At 44.1% G+C, this 24484-nt stretch overlaps 1 protein-coding gene across 7 annotated transcripts in view; it reads right to left on the bottom strand.

Annotated features, from left to right (window-relative positions):
- Positions 1 to 24484, bottom strand: part of ppip5k1a (diphosphoinositol pentakisphosphate kinase 1a) — a 162509-nt gene that overhangs the window by 32801 nt on the left and 105224 nt on the right. For 3 of the 7 annotated variants that reach the window (XM_072492738.1, XM_072492744.1, XM_072492743.1), the window contains 3 exons: positions 14640 to 14765; positions 9518 to 9580; positions 6925 to 7104 (listed from right to left, as the gene is read on the bottom strand). The exons of 1 other annotated variant lie outside the window; for it this stretch is intronic. In XM_072492738.1, coding sequence (XP_072348839.1) covers positions 6925 to 7104; positions 9518 to 9580; positions 14640 to 14765 — 369 coding nt within the window. The remainder of the gene's footprint in view (positions 1 to 6924; positions 7105 to 9517; positions 9581 to 14639; positions 14766 to 24484) is intronic. 3 more of the 7 variants (XM_072492739.1, XM_072492740.1, XM_072492741.1) reach the window with 3 other exon arrangements.

The following is a 24484-nucleotide window of genomic DNA, read 5'->3' as shown; positions in this document are numbered from 1 at the left end:
GGGACAAATCTTCAAGGCTCCAGTTCATGTCAGAGAGATCCAGCTCTTATCCCAATTCTTTTTTTAATGAAAACACCCAGAGCAGGTCTATTAGTGGCAGGTTGCAAAACAGTGATTGAGGCAAGAGAAGCTTCAAAGAAATAATAGTTTCAGCATCTAATTAAATAATTTAGGCTTCGAAACGAGATGCTGTCTAATGTGGGATTTGTTTATGGGGACGATGTTGAGAGCAGTATGAAGGTGGTCGGAGGGGGAAACACTACCTTCCTTACCAGCAAGCTGCCTGGGACAAAGGAAAGGCAAATTGCACCAAAATGCAATCGCTGTTACGCTACGCTACGCGCCGCTCCATTTTGAAACGTGATGAAAAGAGAAGCCGTACTGGCTTTCTCCCAGACAACAGCTATCCTGAAGCCTGCATGCACTTAGGGCAGGATTCTCTGGTCAATGGGATTTCCCATTGAAGCCGCCGGGAAACCCTGGGGTGCACTGCCAGCGGGAAAAGAGAATCCCCATGGCCGGAGAATTCTGGCTTCAGTGTCCAACAACCATTTTGTTCAGAGATGGGGGGAGAGAAATTATTTCGATCACACCTTTTTTTCTCTAATTGGACCTTTTGGGTGCTACCTGTAGACAAATCTTCTGGCCATTGCACATTAATCCTCCCCGAGTTTGTGATTTACTTAAGGTGGCTTTCATTTCTCAGGGAGGCGAGTGCCAATTTCATTGAATTGGTGAAAGCAGAACCTTGCATTTGGAGTTAAGTAGGCAGAAGATATTCAGTAATGAATATAATGAGGAAGTGGGTCATACAATAATTGAATATTCATGAACATTTGCTGCCATTTTACACAAAACAGAGTATTAAATGTTACTTAGCTGTACACCAGATTTTTCTATATTCGCCTTCGCCAAAGCAATAAGAGATCGAGGGATTTACAGGAATGCCTGAAGTTGAGTTTTTAAATTGGGATAATATAACATTTTAAATTGGGATAAGTTAACACGTGGCTAAAGGAGTGGTGCGGGAAAGAGGGATTCCATTTCATGGGGCATTGGCATCAGTACTGGGGCAGGAGGGACCTGTACCGTTGGGACGGTCTTCACCGGAACCATTCTGGGACCAGTGTTCTAGCGAATATGATAAATAGGTTGGTCACAAGGACTTTAAACTAGCAAGTTGGGGGGAAGGGAAGGGTAAAGCTATGGACAATATAATGGTTAATGGAGATCAAGGCAGCAGGTTACGTGACAGGTTATTATGTAGAGATATGGGTTCAAAGACAAGGAAAATTACGAGAAAGGGTAAGAGGAAAAATAAATTGCGAAAAGTTACTGATCAAGGTGTTAGGATTCATAACAAAGACATAAAAAACAGCATAAGTGTACTTTACCTGAATGCTCGTAGTATACGGAATAAGGTGAATGAGTTGATGGCGCAAATCATCGTGAATGACTATGATTTAGTGGCCATTACTGAAACATGGTTAAAAGATGGTCATGACTGGGAGTTAAATATCCAAGGGTATCAGACTATACGAAAGGATAGAATGGACGGTAAGGGCGGTGGTGTAGCTTTGTTGTTTAAGGATGGCATCCGGGCAATAGTAAGGGATGATATTGGTGCTATGCAGGACAAGGTTGAATCAATTTGGGTGGAAACCAGGAATAGTAAGGCGAAAAGGTCACTGATCGGAGTAGTCTATAGGCCACCAAATAGTAACAGGATGGTAGGGCAGGCAATAAGCAAAGAAATAACGGATGCATGTAGAAATGGTACAGCGGTTATCATGGGAGATTTTAATCTGCATATCGATTGGTTTAACCAGGTTGGTAAAGGCAGCCTTGAGGAGGAGTTTATAGAATGTGCTCGGGATAATTTCCTGGAACAGTATGTAATGGAACCTACAAGGGAACAAGCGGTCCTAGATCTGGTCCTGTGTAATGAGGCAGGATTGATTAATGATCTCATAGTTCGAGATCCTCTTGGAAGGAGCGACCACAATATGGTGGAATTTAAAATACAGTTGGAGGATGACAAGGTCAAATCAAACACTAGTGTTTTGTGCTGAAACAAAGGCGATTACAATGGGATGAGAGAAGAACTAGCTAAGGTAGACTGGGAGCAAAGACTTCATGGTGAAGCAGTTGAGGAACAGTGGAGAACCTTCCGAGCGATCTTTCACAGTGTTCAGAAAAGGTTCATACCGACAAAAAAGAAAGTCGGTAGAAAGGGGAAAAATCGACCGTGGATATCTAAGGAGGTGAGGGAGAGTATCAAATTGAAGGAAAAAACATAAAAAGTGGCAAAGATTAGTGGGAGACTAGAGGACTGGGAAGTCTTTAGGGGACAACAGAAAGCTACTAAAAAAGCCATAAAGAGTAAGGTAGACTATGAAAATAAACTGGCTCAGTACATAAAAGCAGATAGTAAAAGCTTCTACAAATATATGAGACAAAAAAGAGTGGCTAAGGTAAATATTGGTCCTTTGGAAGATGAGAAGGGAGATTTAATAATAGGAGACAGGGAAATGGCTGAGGAGCTGAACAGGTTCTTTGGGTCAGTCTTCACAGTGGAGGACACAAATAACATGCCAGTGATTGATGGAAATAAAGATATGATAGGAGAGGACCTTGAGATGATTGTAATCACTAAGGAGGCAGTATTGGGCAAGCTAATGGGGCTAAAGGTAGACAAGTCTCCTGGCCCTGATGGGATGCATCCCAGAGTGTTAGAAGAGAAATTGCAAACGCACTAGTGATAATTTATCAAAATTCACTAGACTCTGGGGTGGTCCCAGAGGATTGGAAAGTAGCAAACGTGACACCACTGTTTAAAAAAGGAGGTCGGCAGAAAGCGGGTAATTATAGGCCGGTAAGTTTAACTTCGGTTGTAGGGAAAATGCTGGAATCTATCATTGAGGAGGAAATAGCGGGGCACCTGGAGGGAAATTGTCCCATTGGGCAGACGCAGCATGGGTTCACAAAGGGTAGGTCGTGTCTGACTAATTTGGTAGAATATTTTGAGGATGTTACCAGTGCAGTAGATAACGGGGAGCCAATGGATGTGGTATATCTGGATTTCCAGAAAGCTTTTGACAAGGTGCCACACAAAAGGTTGCTGCATAAACTAAAGATGCATGGCATTGAGGGTAAAGTGGTAGCATGGGTAGAGGATTGGTTAACTAACAGAAAGCAGAGAGTGGGGATAAATGGGTGTTTCTCTGGTTGGCAACCTGTAACTAGTGGGGTCCCTCAAGGGTCAGTGTTGGGCCCGCAGTTGTTCACAATTTACATAGACGATTTGGAGTTGGGGACCAAGTGCAATGTGTCAAAGTTTGCAGACGACACTAAGATGAGTGGTAAAGCAAAAAGTGCAGAGGATACCGGAAGTCTGCAGAAGGATTTGGATAGGTTAGGTGAATGGGCTAGGGTCTGGCAGATGGAATTCAATGTTGCCAAGTGTGAGGCTATCCATTTTGGGAGGAACAACAGCAGAATGGAATATTATTTAAATGGTAAGATGTTAAAACATGCTGCTGTGCAGAGGGACCTGGGTGTGCTGGTGCACGAGTCGCAAAAAGTTGGTGTGCAGGTGCAACAGGTGATTAAGAAGGCTAATCGAGTTTTGTCTTTCATTGCTAGAGGGATGGAGTTCAAGACTAGTGAGGTTATGCTGCAATTGTATAGGGTGTTGGTGAGGCCGCATCTGGAGTATTGTGTTCAGTTTTGGTCTCCTTACCTGAGAAAGGACATATTGGCACTGGAGGGCGTGCAGAGGAGATTCACTAGGTTGATCCCAGAGTTGAGGGGATTAGATTATGACGAGAGGTTGAGTAGACTGGGACTGTACTCATTGGAGTTTAGAAGGATGCGGGGGGATCTTATTGAGACATATAAAATTATGAAGGGAATAGATAGGATAGATGCGGGCAGGTTGTTTCCACTGGTCAGGGAAAGCAGAACTAGGGGCATAGCCTCAAAATAAGGGGAGGTAGATTTAGGACGGAGTATAGGAGGAACTTCTTCACCCAAAGGGTTGTGAATCTCTGGACTTCCTTGCCCAGTGAAGCAGTTGAGGCTCCTTCTTTAAACGTTTTTAAGAAAAAGATAGATGCCTTTCTAAAGAATAAAGGGATTTGGGGATATGGTGTACGGGCCGGAGAGTGGAGCTGAGTCCACAAAGATCAGCCATGATCTCATTAAATGGCGGAGCAGGCTCGAGGGGCCAGATGACCTACTCCTGTTCCTAGTTCTTATAATATCAATGGATTTTTCTTGCCCCCCTTCTCATCCGATTCCCATTGAGCTACAGCTCTGCAGATGACAAGTACCTTCAAGTACTTTAACCAAGTGATCACTTTCCATTGGTGAGCCCAGACAGAATGTGCTGATGGGTTCCTTGGTCACGGCGCACGCGATACCGCCCCAGAATATCTATGCAAGTGAACTTTCCGCAATTAGGCCGTGGAAATAACACAGAAGGGACAGCACAGAAACCAGCCATTCTGCCTAAGAGGTCTATGCTGGCATCTACGCTCTAGACAAGGGCTCCTCCCACTCTCCTTCATCTGATCCAATCAACATATCCTTCTATTTCCTGTCTACTTTCCCCTGAAATACATCTATGCTATCACCTCAACAACTCCATGTTGTAGTGAGTTCCACATTTAACCGTCCTCTTGAATTTCATGTTGGATTTATTAGTGACCATCTTTATATTTAAGGCCTCTCCTGTTGGTCTCCACAAGTGGAGGTATTGCCACATCTACCCCATCAAACCTCTTCTAACAAAATCTATCAGTAAGAAGTCTTACAGCACCAGGTTAAAGTCCAACAGGTTTGTTTCGATGTCACTAGCTTTCGGAGCGCTGCTCCTTCCTCAGGTGAAAATCTATCAGACCACCCTTCGGCCTCTTTTTTAAAAAAAATGAGACAGTAGCCCCCGACTGTACAGCCTATCCTGGTAGTTATAACTACCATTATTTAAAAAGACAATTTAGAGTACTCAATGTTTTTTTTCCAATTAAGGGGCAATTTAGCATGGCCGATCCACCTGCCCTGCACATCTTTGGGTTGTGGGGGTGAGACCCACGCAGACACGGGGAAAATGTGCAAACTCCACACCAAGTGACCCGGGACCAGGATCGAACCCGGGTCCCCGGAAGCGTGAGGCAGTAGTGCTAATAACCACTGCGCCACTACCATTATTTTTTTTTAATTTTAAAATAAATTTAGTGTACCCAATTCATTTTTTCCAATTAAGGGGCAATTTAGCGTGGCCAATCCACCTAGCCTGCACATCTTTGGGTTGTGGGGGTGAAACCCGCGCAGACACGGGGAAATGTGCAAACGCCACACGGACGGTGACCCAGAGCCGGGATCGAACCTGGGACCTCGGCGCCATGCGGTTGCAGGGCTAACCCACTGCGCCACCGTGCTGCCCTACACCACTGCCATTATGACTGACATTCCTGAACTTCACTCCAGCTCCTCCCTTGCCCCCTCTCCCATTGTAGAGCAATGGAGTGTAGCAGCGGCCTTGACTGAAATTTGATAACTTAGTAAGAAAATGCTAGAGACTGAACATAGAGCTTCTAGGTCTGCAAGGATCAATTATATAGTGACATTACCCTGAGCCATTAGGAGAGTTTACAAAAATCGTTCGCCCCTTAATATGTGACCTGCGTTCAGAGATTTGATGTAACACAGATGTCGGGTTCCCATGCTCCCATCTATATGGTTGTAATGCCATGGTTACCAGGCTGGATCAAAACCAATGCAGATATAAAAAGTGATTTACTTTGAATTAAACTCAGCAAACATTCCACTTAATAACTCATGCCTGAAATGGATTTAGTGTAGAATACTTCTTTCTGATTACTTTGCATTCACTTTGCTAAGTACTATTGATTTCAACTTAAAATTTGGAGGGCTGTGCAACTTTTTTGCGCTTTGGTCATTTATCATCAGTTTTGATTCCATTCCCTCTATTTTAATTCAGTGCTGGGGAGAAGAGGGGGAAACATTTTTTCATATTGCTCGCTAACAAATCCGTGCCGACAGTTAGCATTTAACATCAAATATAATAGCTCAAAGCTTGCTGAAAAAAAGAGCCAAGCACACAATCAAAATGAAACATAAAGCGTATCAGCTCCCTTCGCTCGAATGCCGCCAATGTGAACTGCAAGGCTGTGCCGCGGGACACCCCAAGTAGCCTACACACACAGTGCAGTGTCGGAGGAGGCGGAACACGGTCGCCGTTAACAACCACTTCTTCCAAAACAGACAACGCCTCATCGCTTCCACCAATTAAAAATCAGACTCGCAATTACCCAGAATTAAAGTGCAATTTTTCTTCATGCCGATATTTAGCTCTGGTGAGAAAACTGCAAACGCCACAGAAGAGGCTGGGAATACAGAAAACAAACAAGCCAACATTGTCGGTGCGGGCCTTCCGTCAGGGCTGTGACAGGCTCCCGGGGGGGGGGGGGTCTGCCACTGGAATGTTTGCTTGTCTTTTTTCTTTTGCATTTCCATCATTTTCTGTGGTGAAACAGCATCCCTGGGGTCTTGCAATCAGCAACATGCGATTGCAGAGTGGTGAAATAGAAGGAATTTCAGTCGATGCACAGTCTGACTTTTAACCTGTAAACGTGCCCAACCACTGCGTTAGTAGCGAGGATTTTTCCATCCACCATTCAAAACCTAGCAAGCAGTTTCAGTTAAAAGACCTGCGCGGGTGGTGGTGGTGGGGGGGGGGGGGGGGGGGGGGGGGGGGAATTTACTTCCCCCATCGCCCCCTCCGATTTTGTCTTGGCTAAGCTCAGTTGGGTCCAAATCTGCAAGCTGCGTCATAGCTGCAATGGCCTGAAACAAGATTCATCCACAGTCAACCATGCAGCAGTAAGGTGCAGGTGATACCGTAGAGGCAGTTGATATCATCCTGCCCAGAGATGAGCCAGTTCTTGAAGAGGCGAATGTGATACGAGCACTGGTGGAGGTGCCGGGCCACGACACCATCAAGGGCCACGTTCTGTGCAAAACTGTAATCAGCTGAAAACCTCCTCAGCAACTGTGCCACGTGGTGATTGTCCAGCAAGTCTAGGGAACGGCATCAGTAGAAAGAAAAAAAGAACAAAGTAAAAACACCAGCAAAAAAAAAAAGGAGGACACAAGTTACCATCATTATTACCACTTTAAGGAAAAGGCATTTGTAAGAATCTGAAACAGCAAAGAAAAGAATGAACCCAGACGAAGACAGAGCGACAATGACCTGCTGATCTCAACCCTGACCCAAAAGAATATACATTAATATCTCTTATAAGCAAAAATCGGAAAGAAAAAGATACTTGCATTTATTTACTGCCCGATTATGTCATCAAAACATCTCAATGCGCATCAATTGTTTTTGGTGCAGACTTATATAGGTAAACATAGCAATCGCATTACCGTCTAGATCCAAAAGTCAACCATGCTGGTTGATGGACGAATACTGAACATCCATTTTTCTTTTCCAGTGCCTTAAGATCTTTCCACACTCGACTGAACAGACAGATGGAGCCTCCAGTTTAACATCTCATCGGATAGATGGCACCCATGGCATTGCAGAGCTCCCCTGGCACCGCACCAAAGTGTCAGTCTGCTTTTTGTGATGCTGATTGAGGGATGAATATTGGCCAGCATATTGAAATAGTGCTGCAGGAGCTTTCATACCCGTCTGAAAGCCGACTGTCCACTGCGGAGGAGGAGGGGGAGGCGGAGGAGGAGGAGACGGTGGGAGAGAACCTCCAGGTAGTGGTATTCCCAGATACCTGCTGCTCTTGTCCCTCTAGATGGTGGCGGTTGTGGGTTTGGAAGGTGCCGCCTAAGGAACCCTGGTGCGCACAGCTGCCAATGTTCGTCGGTGGTGGAAGGACTGAATGTTTGTGGAAGGAGGAGCAATCAAGCTGCTTTGTCCTGGATGGTGTCGAGCTTCTTGAGTGTTGTTGGAGCTGCACTCATCCAGGCAAGTGGAGAGTATTCCATCACACTCCTGAGATGTAGATGGTGGATAGGCAGGGGGGGGGGGGGGGGGGGGGGGGGGGGGGCGCAAGTGAACGAAAACAAATGGTGTAGCGTAACGACGTTAGATGAGAACATGATTAGTTACAATCTGTGCAACCATACCCTGGTGCTACATTCAGAAGGGGAGAAATTTGGGCGGGAAGGGATGTATTAACTTGTGGAGCAAAGCCCATGTTTAATTGATGCAGTTATCTGGAACATCGGGCTCATAAGTAGAACAGAGTTTTAAAAAAAGTTCGAGAAGTGTGAGTGAGACAATTTGAACAATTGAGAGGTATGCAATGCACACTTCCAAGTTTCACTTTTCTTTAGTGCTTCGAGTGTGAAAGTGAAAAGAAGGCACATGCAGACTGGGAGAAGACACTGCATATGATTAAATGAGAGAGGAGTGATAGGGGATCTCGATGACTTTGCTGATGTAACATATTCAGCAGAACACCATTTCCGAGAACAAATCAACCATTGTATCATAAATATCTGAACCAACTTTTCTCAATCTATTCAATGCAGCGACAATTGCTGGGGTGTTACATATATTTTCTGCCTCCTGTCTTAGATATATGCAAGAGAAAATAAATGGGCAGCAATATACTCAAATTGCTTACCGAGTTTTAATTTCTACTCTTGTGCAATTGTTAGCTTAATTTTATCTTCTGCCTGGTGCAAAAGTTGTGTTCGAAGTTCAATTATTTTTCTTGTTTTAATCCCTCCTCGGCCGAAGGCACCATCTTATTGGGATACAGTGATTTAGCCTCCAGCGCCCCTCCATTACTCCACCTATATTGAGAGCCTGCCCCCGTCACAAGAGATGTATTTTTAAAATCAGATGTCACTGGAAGGCGGAACTAGAGGTTCAATCGATTACTGCCCATCCCACTCCCCCCCCTCTCCACCCCTCCTTCCTATGTCATCGATACCGATTGTAAGTCAGCAGAATGGCCTCTTCGAGCAGGAGTTGATCCTTATTGGTGACCTTCGCCACCAAGGACCCATTTGATAGTAAAACCTGGCCATGCATCTCGAAACCTGCAAAAGATAGTCAAGTTCTCTGATGGTTAGCTGGACAGTGAAGTGAAATCAGGAGGTGGAGATGGTTGCCAGTCAGAGGTTTTGCAGCTGGTGAAATGGAGTGATTGACAGGTACGATTGCTATTCTAAACTGATGGAGGTTTCATCAAAACGAAGAGTCATCAACTTAAGAAAAAAAGGTTAAGAATGTGTGGATTTTTTTTCCATATTAAATCATGTTAAAGATTTCGGTGTGGCGATGCTGAAGTAATGAAAAAAATAAAAAGGGGGGGAAAAACAAAAATTGAGAAAAGAAAGATTGGAGTGGACATTTAAAAGATTTTAAAAAGCACAAGTGCATTTAAGAACCATGCAAAAAAAAAAAAAAAAAAAAATCAAAAAGTTAAGATTGTAAAGGATAATTGAAAAGAAGCAAACATACCATTAGTCGGATGCTTTGCAAACGAGACAGAAAATCTTTTAACGGCTGGCATAGATAACATTTCTGAGGAAACAAAAAGGACTGAAGTTAAAACTAACACTGCAGTTTTAACGCAGAACGTCCCACATCACATGAGCGGGTGGTGACTCCTGAGAAGAAAGATGCAACCCCAATTCTTTCACATCGGGGCCTCCTGTTTAAACATTCTCCCCCTTTGGTGGTGCTGCTAGGGGAGAAGGCTGGATTACCAGCTGCCCCTGAACTTAACTATTAGGAGGGATGTTTAGAATGCATTAAGGCTGACAATGCATCTTTTTCTACGTCTATCCAGCCAAACGTTCCCGCTGTGACCTGGCATAATCCTCTTCCTTTAGGGAATGGACGCAAAAGCCGGTTTTGAGTATTGAAAGTCCTATGCCCAAGATTGGGGGGAGGGGGGCAGTTCAAAATGTAAACAGGCTCAAAAGTATAAATGGGTACTTTAAACAGCAGTTTCCACATGCTATATCTGAAGAGTCAGGTTTCCTTTGCGGTGCCTGGTATTGGCATGTCAACTGTATTGAGAATGGTCAGACCTGCTACACCTTTATACTCAAGCCGCAGTTCTGTATTTGGTATACCGGCAACGTAGCTTGGTGTTGACAAAACTGAAATAGCTCCAGGGAATGGTTTCGTTCCAGGCGCAGTACAAAGTCTGCCTTTCAGCAAAACAAGGTGAAATTAAGGCGTCCCTCCTAGCCCATCATTTTACTGTTATGGACTGTCCCATTTGCTTCCCATAAAGTAAATAAATAACTGCCTTGCTGCAGAACGACACTAATTGCATGCATTTGAACCACTTGTGCAGAGATCTGTCACTCCATGGGGAAGGTGAGTAGAGGCCAGTCTCACCGTTTGTCCCTTTGTCATTAAGACATTGGCAGTGTCACTGCAATAGGAAGGCAGCTCGAGTTGCCTAGACCTGGCACTGAGTCAGCGACAGTAAACACCACTGAATTTTCCCATGCTCTCACAGGAGAGCTCCCAATGTAAATCCAATCTTCATGGTAACTTACGATTCCTTGAGGCATCTTCTGAAGCAGCTAATCAATTAGTGTTAACATCTTTCATTTACTGGAGACTGGAATAAGAATGAGAGAGAGGGCAAAACTGATAACTGCATATTTTCTCCATGACTGGAATGATCGCTACCAAATGTGTTAGGTTGCCAAGCGTAGAACTGTGGACAAAATGAGCGGGATGATGCAATAAAAAATAATGTAGAAGACAACTCGGACTTTGACACGCACCAACAGACCAGGCCACTGGCTAGCACGAAAACTGAAGACGGAAATGCTCAAACTAACCCCAGTGCAGAGGAGTTTTACTGTTAGTGGTTACCCTCTTCTGCTGACTCTTGCTGAGATACCATCTCATGGTTCCCATTGTCAAGTGACCGGTTTTAACAGTCTATCTAACGAAAGGGGGTGTCACAGTCGAGTTGACCCTCTTTTTGTCCAACGGCCTCCAGGCAGGTGCCCAGTAAGGCACACACACACACACACACACAACCTAACACAAGTGCACGTAGACACAACATACAGATTCCAGTATTAATGACTGAACAGTGATCAGCAGTGTCCCCCCACCAATGCTCATGGAGGATAACCGTGGCGCCCCTACCGCTGCCCTAGATTTGATCCAGCCCCAGCGAGCACAGTATGGACCAGAGATTTAGTGCGGCTCCGCTGTTAACTACATTAATCACCTGACCTACTCGACTTGGTGAGCACAGCTTGTGCAGCAATCAGCCCTAAATTTTCCACTCCAGCCAGAATTTACTGGAGGCTGGATTACAACCATTACCGATACACGGATCTTTAATCATTCACTTTGAAATTCAACTTCAATCCATGCCCTGAGAATGGAAAATCCCGTCAGGGATTAAGAGTTGCCGAGCCGGTCAATCAATCCACATTAATATTATTATTGCTTCTGATGATGAATTGCTTTGCAAAAAAAAAAAAAAAGTTTGCACAGTATTAGAGCTTAAGCCAAATTGGATATGTTCCCTGATTTCTGGGTTCAATAGGTTCACCTGTCAGTGTGAGTGAGCTCTGTAAACCCGCTCATCACCTGCTGGGTAGGAGCTCGAAGCGCTTAAAAAGATCCAAAACATTTTAATCAGAAGGGCCAAGAATCCGAAGGAGGAAGATGATAAAAAAAAACACAACTTTAGAGCTTTATGAAGGGGTGGCAAAAAAGCTGCAGCGTCACAAAGGGATAAACTTAAGAGAAAGCGCAGGTAAGAAAGAGAGGGAAAGGATGGCAGGTATACTGCAGACGTTTCCTTCTCCAAGGTCGCAAAAGTGTAAAATAAAATATCCCAGACACACATTTCTGTTGCCCTGTTCCAAGTTATTAATCAAGATGAATTTTGCAGTTACCCTTACTGATGGCTTATATCCTATGATTTAGCAAAGCCAAGCTTTAAAGTCAGTGTGTGTTTTTAATTAGTGGAAGGTTGCAACATTACAATCAGCTTTCGGGAGCTCAAACTACCACTTTTTAAAGATGGGGTTTGCAGTATAATTATCCCACGTGCGCTCGTTGAAGGGTCTAACACAGCTCGGCACACCTCTCCCTGTCGCACAGTTGCTTTCCTCGGTCATATTGTCTCCATGGGTGTGTAAGGAAGATCAAGTCAAGCCCAAAACTGCAGTGTACAACAGGCCATGCTTTACAGGGCACGAGAGTTGGCATCAGCATTTCCTGGAGGAGTGAGGCTCCATCTAAAAACATACATTTACAAAACAAACCTGCTAAAAACTATTCACGTGTTTTAGCTGACAGCAAGATTTCTTGATTCCTCGGTTGTTATACCAGCACAATTAAGACTTTGCCATTATGTTGTCAAAATTGGACATAGCCTATGTAGCAGGGAGACTTTCCTTCAAACCCTTGAACAATATGTACCACTACTGCAAAGTGTGTGCAAGTTTAGCACAAAGGAGAAGGCAAAGGGTAACTCATGACAGACCAAAAAAAGAGTTATATCTCACCTGCATACATTACTTAAAGCATCTGCACAGTGTAAATAATGATGGGCAAACTTTATCTTGCAGCGGGAGCCAGCAGAATCCATTTCCATTGGCAGCCAAAACATCTTTAGCTCTATTTAGTCTATCTACTAATGTTTGCATTCGTTTATTCAACTCAAGCATCCTGTACACTGTCAAAACAATAGATTACAGTTTTTCACGAACTGAAATACCAATATCTGCATATGATTAGAACCAAGTGATAATGAATATTGGACACGAATTAGTGAGACACTGCATAAACGAGATGTGTGTGAATGCAACAGGAGTCAATGGCTGCCTTGCGAGATGGCATTCCCCGTTCCTGCATTCCTGACACATCCATAATATACTCTCCCGCTGAAACAGTTTGAAATATCTTACTAACAGATTGTCAAACGTTCTCACATGGCAATCAACAAAACGTCAAGCTGGCAAAACAGCTTACCTTCCCCAGGAACAAGTGCGAGCCTGTAGTATAATACAACAGAGACTGGCATATCGATTAATTTGGAGACAATTAGGGGTGGGATATAAATGCTGCCAGTGACACCCAAATCTCAGGAATGAATAAATAAATTTTTTTAAAAATCACTTCGTTCATTATAGATCTCAGGACCCACTTGAATTTTATCATATTTCAGCTTAACTTTTGCTCTACTTAAAACAAATATTAAGCAGGCTTTGGAAATGCGGGTAACACAATCCTACACCCATGCAAACACACATGCATCAGAGTTCTTATAACACAGGGAAGAAATTGGAAACTGGCAGTATAACTCTGGTCAGTTGGCTCCACATCGCACTTTGCAGGCACCAGTGGCAAAACTAGACCCTGACATTATCAAATATTATTATAGTAAATTTTCTGCTTGCTCCTAGCCCTTGCATCTCAAGAAAGAGTCACCACTTAAGACTATCAGTCGGACTCTGTATCCTGCTGACAGTGAAACCGATTACTCAATTGATTGGCGAAAGAGACTAAATTATTTTTATCAAGCTCTAAAATACACATTCACTAATTCAGTATTTAATTCAGTGAACCACAGAGCTGATTACTCTTCAAACTGTATAACCGTGAGGTTCCGTTTCTTCATTCCTTCCCTCCCCTCCAGTGCCCCACTTGCTATCCTGAAGGCAGACTTTTTTTGCAGTACAGTACCAAGGTCCCCTTGGCCAAGTAGCCAGTTTCCACCCCCGAGCTGAGGTGGTGACCCAATAGGTTATTCAACTGGAAAGGCCATCGAGGCAGAGCCTGTAAACCAGACCGGAGTCAAAACGTAGGAGAATGATGGTCGACTACAGAGCATCCAAAACGCTAGCTGAGGCCTTCCAGCTCGACTAAGCATTAGGGGTTGAGCCTAAAGACCTTCATTCCATTTCACAGCACATTTGACAGCGCAGCCAGTTGTAGTCCGCAGTTTGTGGGAGGGCCTGATCGATTGATCAGTTTCCTGCTTACCTTTCTCAAAATGTCCTTCAGTTAATTAACCGCTGGCAATTTAAGAGATAATACCACGTTGACCATAAAACAAGGGGGCTCTTTCTATGTGGCCATGCACCAAAGGTGAGATAATGCTCAGAAACAGCTATGGCAATTTAAGACATTACTGGAAGCTCTCAGCAAGTTATTTCTAAAAGATACTGATTAGTCGATGCACTAACTAGATCGAAAAGCGTTTTGGGGAAAATATTGTCACAATGTGTGTTATTGCTATATTGTACCATTGAATTCAACTGCCCTGCTGTTTTATTGGAGATATTTAATGTAACTGGGTCAACGCTTCTTAAAATTGTATGCGGGGAAATTGGATATGCTGCTCGTATCATATCACCCTGTGTAATTGTGTGCTCACGTGATAATATCACACAGGGTTGGAGTACAATCAGGGAGGAGCTACTGGCTAGGAGTTGAAAAGTCCCTGGTAATTTTTTTAATCCACCTCCCCTCCCTAGAATAAGATGTTTCTACTGAAATAATGAGAGTAGTCTAAAGATGCAGCATTTGGATTTCTCCCAGCATTGTCGAAGCAGCAAATTGAAAACAATTCTCAACAACCTACCATCCTTCAGAGAAAAGTAACTGGAGCCACTTTTTCTGCGGTGCGAGCGGGCGTAGTCTTGGAGGTTAGGGGCACTAGAGGAGCCACCAAGTACTGTGGTACTGAACAAACCAGCACACTGGGAACCTGCACACGAGATGGTTAGGCGTTAGGTCCAAAAAAAAAAGATTTAGTAACAATTCCCCATGCTGCATGCCTTTTTGAGATGCAATACACATTCATGCAGGACAGACGAGAGATCATTTTTGAAACAACATCCAGAAACATTACAGAATTTCAGTCTGAGAAGTTAGAGATCATGTTAGCTGTTTCTTTATATTTTAAAAGTGAAGGTAAACTTCATTCATTACAGATGTCCAAAAACGACTGCACCCACAACCAGTCGCCAGACCTTTAACCTTCCCAGTGTTTCACATTTGTTTCAGCTCAATACGTTCGCCAACCAGAAAGCCAAGAGCAGATGCACTGAATCGGTACATATGGTCCCTCATCATGTTTTCACCAGCTATGCAGACAGTAAACAGTTCAGCAACCAAACCAAATCTATACCTTATAGGAACAGGAGTCGTCCATTTAGCCCCTCAAGTCTGTCGCTAATCAAAGTTGATCTATACCTTAATTCCATCTAGCCACCTTGGGTTCATAACCCTTCCTACCTTTTATTAACAATTATCTATCAATCTCAGTTTTGAAATTTCTAATTGGCCTCTTGCCCTTGACAGCTTTTTGGGGAGAAAGTTCCAGATTTTCACTACTTTGTGCGTGGAGAATTGCTTTCCAACATCACCCTCACGTGGGCTAGCTCTAATTTTAAAGTGATGCCCTCTTGATCTGCACTCCCTCGCCAGGGCAAATAGTTTACCTCTATCTACCCTATCAATTCCTTCCCTCTTCAAGTGCAGTGTCTTGTTAGTATGTGAATCCCTGGGTCCTGATGGTGTCTGGTTCCTTGGGTACAATGCCCTCCGGCAGCTCACCCTTGAGGCCATCCCATGAGCTTCTGCAGCTGTATAACGAGGAGCGTGCAAGATGATCTAAATCCTGACATCACTCAATGGTCACTTTTTGGCAGTGGTCACAAAACAGCAAGCAGTATTGGGAGGGACTACGCGGAACATGAAAATTGCCGGTCCCGTAGAAGAGTCATTTGACTCAAAACATTAACTGTTTCTCTCTCCACAGACGCTGTCCATCCTGCCGAGTTTTTCCACCACTTGGGTTTTTAGTTCAGACTTTCAGATTCTGAATTAAAACTGTCTTCTCCCTTTTCAGGTTTGGCTGTGCCTGCTTTTTATAACACTGCTATTTATAACACTTTACAAATTAACACATTTTGACAAAAGACACATTGTTTTAATAAATGCTGTGTAAAAAAATACGGCTAAAAGAAAACTAGGGCATGATTTTTAAAATAAAACAACTTTATGACGCGAATGATTTAATATTTGAACTGAAGTGGTGTAAAAAGAGTCAAAGCATGCTCTGCAATATAATGCAAGCTGTAATCTTACAATGCCCGTTTCTCAACTGGCCCAAGGATAGCAGGAGACATCATTTGGAATAGCGTGACTGGCACACAACGTCCTATTTTAAAATCCCACTTCTTGATGTCATGTATTTCTATCAACCTTTTACACTGTAAACTTCCATGTCAACATGTCCCAATTGATTTTGACTAATATCACAATGTAGTTACAAGATCTGGCCACTAGCTGGACACATGAAGGGAGTTTGTGATGCCTCACCCCAACTCCAGTCACCATCTTGCGCACATACACAGATATAAAAATGTACTAATTATTTCAACAGCCATTAATTAAAAGTTATGACAACAAATGATATTTGGTATTAATTTCTGTAACTCAAATTCTCAGTTTTGTAAATCTAGTTTATTTGATAACAACAATAACATCGATTTCTCCTCTCCAGCAGTGCTGGTTCCTGATGGTATTGTTTCACAGGTGAATCCAGCTCTCTGGTACTTTGATCACAAAACCCAGATGCCGAGAATTATCTAGTTATTCACCGACGAGAAGCGTCACAATTTGAATTTGTCCTCTATATGTCACACAAGCATTTCCAGCCGTGATTGACAGGAGTGGGAACTTTGCTTGAATTTTATCCCCTTCTCCTCCCCGCCCAATTGTAGATCAGCTAATTTGCCACTAACGAGGACAGAACAAAGGATGTTCTTTCCTGTCTGACTTAATGCCACTTACACAAGTGAGCAATGATTTGTGGGCTGAAACCTGTCAGTGGGAAACAGACAACTTTAGCAATACTGAGGTTTAGACAACATAGACATAGCAAAATCCTTAAAATTTGATATTTTTGCAAGATTCCTATCCCAAGAGGAACAGGTCCAACAGTAAAATGTATCTATTGTGACAGCATGAAATTCCTCAGCTATTTTCTTCTTCCGCCTGCAGACTATTTGGCCACCCAAAGGACAAATAAAAAAGCGGCTTCCAATCTATTAGCTGTATGGGAGTTGTCATGCGAGAGTGCCTTTAAGAACTGGATGTTTAAGCAATGTACCTTTAAGAAAACAGTGATGTCATAGAGTGGGTGGAGCTCAGCTTAGTTCAGCCATTTTGCAGTTTGGTTTTGCAGTTTGAAAAGTGCCTGGCTGGTTTTGCTGAGAGCAGTTTAAAAGTAGAAAGCCAGTTTGAGACAGCAGCTTGAGAAGTTCTGGTTTGCTGTGATCTGCTAGAAGGGAGAAAGCCAGGTTTGAGAAAGCAGCTTGGGTGTGTCTGTGGGTTTCCAGAGAGTTTGCAGGAAGAAAGCAAGGTGCTGGAGCTGAAGTCAACCAAGCTAATATATCTCTGCCATTCTACAGAAAATATATATATCCTTTAACCTGATGTGATACTGTTTAAAGGTGTTAAGTCTCTTGGAAGTTTGAAGGAACATTTTAAGGAGTTATTTACTGTTGCAATATTTTCTGAGTTATCTTTGAAGTAAGGGGTGTTAAGAGATCCAATGTTTATTTAAGATGTTAAGTTGAGTTCATGGAATAAACAGTGTTTTGTGTTTAAAAACCCACGTGTCCATAATTGTAATCCCACACCTAGGGAAAAAGCCGTGTGCTAGGAAAAGCAACAAATACATTAAAGGGAGAGGTTGGTTGAACTCCATGATACATTTTGGGGTTCTGAAAACCCCTCGCCCATAACAATTGGGGGCTCGAGGGGGATAAAAGTCTATCTATTGGATTGGCTTTTGTGAACTTAAAGACAGTGAAAGATTGTTGCTTTTCCGGTGTGGTATTTTAGTTTAAGTGGGGAGAGTGTTGTGAACAATGGCTCTTTCAGAGGCTCAGAAATGAAAAGCAGACTGTTAGATTTGCCAAGAACATTGCAGTTAACATTACCTGACAAAATGCGAAAAAGTGAGATAATTATGGCGGTGGTTAAGCATTTAAAGTTGTCTGAGATAGCGTTTGACTCATTGGAAATGGCAAAAATTCAGTTGCAAATCAAACAAATGGAACATGAGAAAGAATTAAAGCGGCTGGAATACGAGAGTGAGAGAGAAGAAAAGAAAGAGAAAGAGAGAGAGAGAGGAAAAAGAAAGAGAAAGAGAGAGAGAGGAAAAAAGAAAAGGAGAGAGCAGAAAGGAGAAAAGAAAGAATAGCCCTAGCAGAACAAAAAGAAAAAGAAAGGGAGATACAGATCATGGAAAAAGATAAAGAGAGGGAGTTTAAATTTCAGAAAATGGCCATGAAACATGACAATCAGTTAAAATTGGCAGACGTAAAGGGAAAGGTACAGTTGGATGATAGTGATGAGGATAATGAGAAAGAGCGTCATAGTCGAAGGCTTGGTGGGAATCTATTTAGATATGTCCAAGCTTTGCCAAGGTTTGACGAGAAGGAAGTGGAAGCCTTTTTCATTACATTTGAGAAGGTAGCTAAACAAATGAAATGGCCACAGGACATGTGGGTGTTACTGATTCAAACAAAGCTGGTAGGTAGAGCTAGCGAAGTGTTTGCATCACTACCGGAGGAGGTATCTGAAACGTATGAGGAGGTGAAGAAATCCATCTTAAGTGCATATGAGCTAGTGCCTGAAGCTTACAGACAAAGGTTTAGAAATTTAAGGAAAGAATTTGGTCAAACATACATGGAGTTTGAAAGGATCAAACAGAGTAATTTTGATAGGTGGATAAGGGCTTTGAAAATAGACCAAACGTATGAAGCTCTCAGAGTAATTATACTTTTGGAGGAGTTTAAAAATTCAATTCCTGATGTAGTGAGAACTCGTGTAGAAGAACAGAGGGTTAAAACTGCGAGATTAGCAGCGGAAATGGCAGATGATTATGAATTAGTTCATAAATCAAAGATTTGTTTCCGACATCAGTTTCAGCCGGTGAGAGATAGAAACTGGGCTGCGATGGACACGGAGAAGGCCTTTGACAGGGTGTAGTGGGAGTATCTGTGGGAGGCGCTAGGCAGGTTTGGATTTGGGGAGAGATTTATAGGGTGGGTCAAGCTGCTGTATCAGGCCCCTGTAGCGAGTGTGCCCACAAACCGGCTAAGGTCGGAATATTTCAGGCTGCACCGGGGGACGAGACAGGGGTGTCCCCTGTCCACGTTGCTGTTTGCCCTGGCAATCGAGCCATTGGCCATTGCACTCAGGACTTCGGGGGATTGGAGGGGGCTGGTGCGCGGAGGTGAGGAGCACCGGGTCTCCCTCTACGCAGATGACCTGCTGTTATATATTCCGGACCCGTTAGAGGGAATGGGGGAGGTCATGCGGATCCTGGGGGACTTTGGGAGGTTCTCGGGGTATAAGTTGAACGTGGGGAAGAGTGAGCTGTTGCTGGTCCATGGTAGGGGCCAGGAGGAGAGACTGAGGGAGCTCCCGCTCAGGATAGTGGAGAGGAGCTTTCGGTACTTGGGGATACAAGTGGCCAGGAACTGGGATGCCCTGCACAGGCTCAACTTAACCCGGCTAGTGGAGCAGATGGAGGGCGAGTTTAAAAAGTGGGATATGCTCCCGCCTTCCTTGGCAGGACAGGTGCAGACTGTGAAGATGAGGGTTCTCCCCAGGTTCCTCTTCGTATTTCAGTGCCTCCCCATTTTCATCCCCAAGTCCTTTTTTAAGCGGGTGAATAGGAAGCGGTGTGGGGGTGGTTGGAGGCGGCGTCGTCTCCAGGTAGGTTGGGTGGGGGGTATCAAGGCTGGTATAGGGCAGGTATTAGGAGGGTGGGGGACCTGTTTATAGATGGGGTTTTTCCCAGCATGCAGGCGCTGGAGGAGAGGTTCGGCCTAGGATAGGGTGGTGTCTGGCGTCTGGGTAGGAGAGGGGAAGGTGTTGGACATATATCAGGAGCTGCAGGAGGTAGCGGAAGCCTCAGTGGGGGTGTTAAAGGATAAGTGGGAGGAGGAGCAGGATGAGGGCCTGTGGGCCGATGCCCTGGGCAGGGTGAACACCTCCTCATCATGTGCCAGGCTTGGATTAATCCAGTTTAAGGTGGTGCATCGGGTGCATATAACGGCGGCAAGCATGAGTAGGTTTTTTGGGGTGGAGGACAGGTGCCAGAGGTCTACGGGGAGTCCGGCGAATCATGCCCATATGTTTTGGGCATGCCCGGCGCTTAAAGGATTCTGGCAGGGGTTTGCGAGGGTGATGTCGAGGGTTTTGGACGCTCGGGTGAAGGTGAGCCCAGCGGTAGCGATATTTGGGGTGGCGGAGGATCCGGGAGTGCAGGAAGCGGAAGAGGCCAAGGTACTGGCCTTTCCCTCCCTGGTAGCCCGGAGACGGATTCTGTTAATGTGGAGGGACTCGAAATCCCCGGGTGTGGAGACCTGGGTTGGCGACATGGCGGGGTTCCTCAGCCTGGAACGAATAAAGTTCGCCTTGAGAGGGTCCTTGATGGGGTTCTCCCGGCGGTGGCAACCTTTCATTGACTTTCTAGGGGAGCAGTAAGTGTCAGCAGCAGCAGCATCCTGGGAGGGGGGGGGGGGGGGTACTGTTGACATAATGTGAGGTGGACATGGAGACAAAACCCACCTTGTTCTGTTTAAAAAAAAAATTCTGTTTTGTAAGTAGTTTCATTGTAAGCTTTGGGCTATGTTTATTGTTAATTTTTATTACTATCTGTATTTCTATTTTTGTTATGTAAAAACGCTCATTGGAAAAACTTTAATAAAACATTTATTTAAAAAAAAGTAAAAGTGATCTTGGGTGTGTTTCTCTTTCCAAGGGCTGGTGCAGACTCGATGGGCTGAATGGCCTCCTTCTGCACTGTAAATTCTATGAAATTCTGCAAAATTTCTTACTATATCCCATCCAAAGTCCTTTCCAGGGGAAGCAAATGGAAAAAAATCCAGAGGGACTGCCAACTGAAATGTTCAAATATCCCCTTACTGGACAGGTCATAGTTGCATTAGTTACCTGCTCCCTTTCTCAATTGCGTGTTATCTGGTCAGCGTGAAAGTGCAGCATCAGATGGAGTTCCACACCGTGACACAATCTCATTTTAAGTTGGGTTGTGAACGCATTCAACAGCTTTGGAAATTAAGGACGGCATGTGCCGCAGTGGTTAGCACTGGGACTGCGGTGCTGAGGACCCGGGTTCGATCCCGGCTCTGGGTCACTGTCCGTGTGGAGTTTGCACATTCTCCCCGTGCCTGCATGGGTTTCACCCCCACAACCCAAAGGTGTGCAGGGTGGGTGAATTGGCCACGCTAAATTGCCCCTTAATTGGAAAAATGAATTGGGTACTCTAAATTTTTTTTTTTTTTTAAATGTAAGCCTACTTGTAAAGATTATCAAAGCAATTTCAATTAAATATCTCAGTAGGTATTTGTGTTTATTTTTTTTTAAAAATGTACTTGCTTGTTCTAGAGGTCCAATCAATGCTTATGAGTGGGACAAATATGTTGAAAGTTGCACTGAATGAAAGCGTACTCGGCCAGTCACATGTCGGATGCTTTGCTAGTCTCACTTTCAATACCTTGCATGCTCACCATGGAAACCTTGGCCTTTTAAAAAAAGAATGTAACTTACCTCATTCTCTGCTGGTATGCAATCTTCACAGCCTCTGGTCCCTCTGCCAAGAGCCTGTTTTTCATTTGAGGGGATGGACAAGTGAATTTCACCAAGGTCTCAAAATTCACCATTCAGGCCCACATCAGAAGCACAACCATTTGCAGGAAGTACCAGAGAAAGTGTCACACTTGGGACTGCACTCCAGTACAGAATAAAAAAACACTGTGGGACTGCACTCCAGTACAGAATTTAAAAAACCCAGACGACAACACTAACCACTGAAACTTTAAATTACAATTCTATTCGTTCAGGATAAGACACAGTAAATTTCAGTGGATTAAACCCTCCCCCCACCAAAAAGAACTACAAAAGCTATACCAGACAGCTGTATAATCCCAAAATCAAATTGATTTTACTTTGAATTGCTCTGGCTCTTTTCATATCGGTTAAGGGCTCTATATTAAAGTAAATCCTTAAACAAAATGGTGCAATTTTAAAACAGGAGGTTCAAAAGTTCAACTTCCCAGATCTTCAATTCAAATATCATCAACATTTTGCAGCTCGCTTTCATCAGAATGAACCAGCGCTCTGTATGATACCACTGAACACGCACAAAGACTCCAGTTGGAATAGGTGGTTAACTGTTCAGTGGTCGGTGCGCCCACTGCCTCCAAGGTTTCTCCAGCCAGTTCAATGTCAGTAACTTGCAAGCTGAGGGGACCGGGGAAACTCACAGCGTGTGGCAGGATGATTTGACACATCACATAATGCCGAAAGTGAACACAGATGTAACAGTCGACTGTTACAACCAACATATTAAAATATGCTGCTCAGTACATTAAAAATATTAAATTGTTTCAATATGAACTGCCCCAGATAGATCAGTTTGGGGGAAAAAGCAAACAGGTTCTTGGGTAAATTACCAACATACACAAGAGCTGACTGATCGCAGAGGTTGGAGCTGCTATAACAGGCTTCAAGGCCCTGAGTTACAAAGGAGGTAAAGGCAACAAATTGATCCTGCTCCTGAATGCTACACAGTGACTCTTTCCAGAGGGCAGACATTGAATGGGATCAGTGAGATTGGGCTTGGCAATGATGCCCTTCACAGTCGAACAGCTATTGACACTCACGGTCTGGACTTGCACGGGCAGCAAGGTCACCAAAATGGAGGGCAGCTGATGTCTGCAGAGAGTGAACCTGCTCTTATGGATCATCCTTTACCTCCTTGGGCATGCCAAGCTGGTGAAATGCAGTCCCTTGTTTTTGTAACCTGGATATTTGCCGAAGTCAGAGAGTGGCGTTGTTGCTCTGTCTGACTCGGTGTTACTGCCAGCAGTGCTTTCACCAACAGAGCCAGGGAGGGCGTGCAATCGTCTGACCATTGATTACTATTCCATGAATCAGGCCAAAAAGGACTAGGATCTATTCCCACTGAAGGAAATGGATTTATCCAGAAATTCTGAAGAACAAAGAGCCTAAAGAGTGCTCCACAGTGCATTTCTTCTATTCTGCCATTCACCATTTAGTTTAAAATCCCTGAAGGACGCAATAGCACTGCCAAAGCTTAAACAAGGCTCCACATTCCTCTATGGCAGCTGTGTGACTAGGGATAGGTTTGGTAGTGTTCTGTATTTTGTTTTCACAAGGTTTTGTTGTAATAGTGAAAAAAATAGACCCTCAATTGGAAGATAAATTGGAATGGAAAAAAGCAACAGAAAGTACAGTTAACAAAACTGATATGCTCATGTCTGTTTCCCCTGTGTGAAGTGGGAGAAAGGTATAAATGTTGAGAGTGGACTCAGCTCAGAGACAGCTCTCTGCACTTTATTTATTTGGACAGACTGGAGTTGATTTTCATTACTGGCAGTTGTTGGATAGGTTGGTGCGGTAATTGGCTGCACAAGATTCATTTGCATTCAGTTGGTCAACTGCACTGTGAATTCCAATTGCTGATAGCTCCAGATTTGTTGTGGTGGTGTGTGTGTGTGTGTGTGTCCTTTTAAGCTTTTCCATTCCCTGCCTGCAAATCTAGGACCAAAGCCCTCAGTGACCTTGTTCCTCCACACCTCGATAACCTTCGCCATTCCTACAACCGTCTGAACACACTGTGTTTCTCCAGTTCTGTTCTCTTGTACAGTCTCTAATCTGTGATTTACCACTGGCAACTGTGCCTTCAGGCATCTGTTCCTAAGCTCGCCCATCCTAAATGTGTCCCTTCACCCTTCTTTTATCTTGGCCAGCAACACTAGAACATAGGATCTGGATATTACTATATTGCTACTTGTGCACCTTGCGATGTGTAAATTGACAGCCCGGTTTCCTACATTACAACACTAACCACACTTCAAAAGTACTGTACTGGCTTTAAAGTGCTTTGGGATATGCCAAAGACATGAAACATGCTATATAATTGTAAGTTTTTTCTTTCCTTTAAGAACCTATCTAACAAACCTATCTCTTGGAGCATACTTTTTGTCACCAGTCCTAGTATCTCTTTCTGTGGCTCAGGGTTGATCTTAGTTGGCAGCTCTTACATTGTGGAGGGGGGTGGCCCACAGATGGACTTTGGGGGCAATGCACTTAAGGAAGTACCCCCTTTACCCACTGCGAGGTCCACAGTCAGGGCCATCCTGGGAAATACCAGTAGTAAATCCACCCACGCTATTCCCAGCCCAGAGGACCGGAGACTCACGCGGACCCGGAGAATATGGTGCCCGTCCCGCTAGCTGGATGTAAATGGGTCATTAAGATTCATTTGCAACCTCCTGCTGGTGTGAATCTCAATCCCGCCGACAGCGGGGAGCCGAAACATCGCAAACGGGTCAGCGCCTGGCACCCATCCCA

The sequence above is a fragment of the Scyliorhinus torazame genome, chromosome 30, assembly GCF_047496885.1.
Source record: "Scyliorhinus torazame isolate Kashiwa2021f chromosome 30, sScyTor2.1, whole genome shotgun sequence".
NCBI classification, from domain to species: domain Eukaryota; kingdom Metazoa; phylum Chordata; class Chondrichthyes; order Carcharhiniformes; family Scyliorhinidae; genus Scyliorhinus; species Scyliorhinus torazame.
Note: the sequence above shows the minus strand (reverse complement) of the source record. Positions and strands in the feature narration are given on the sequence as shown.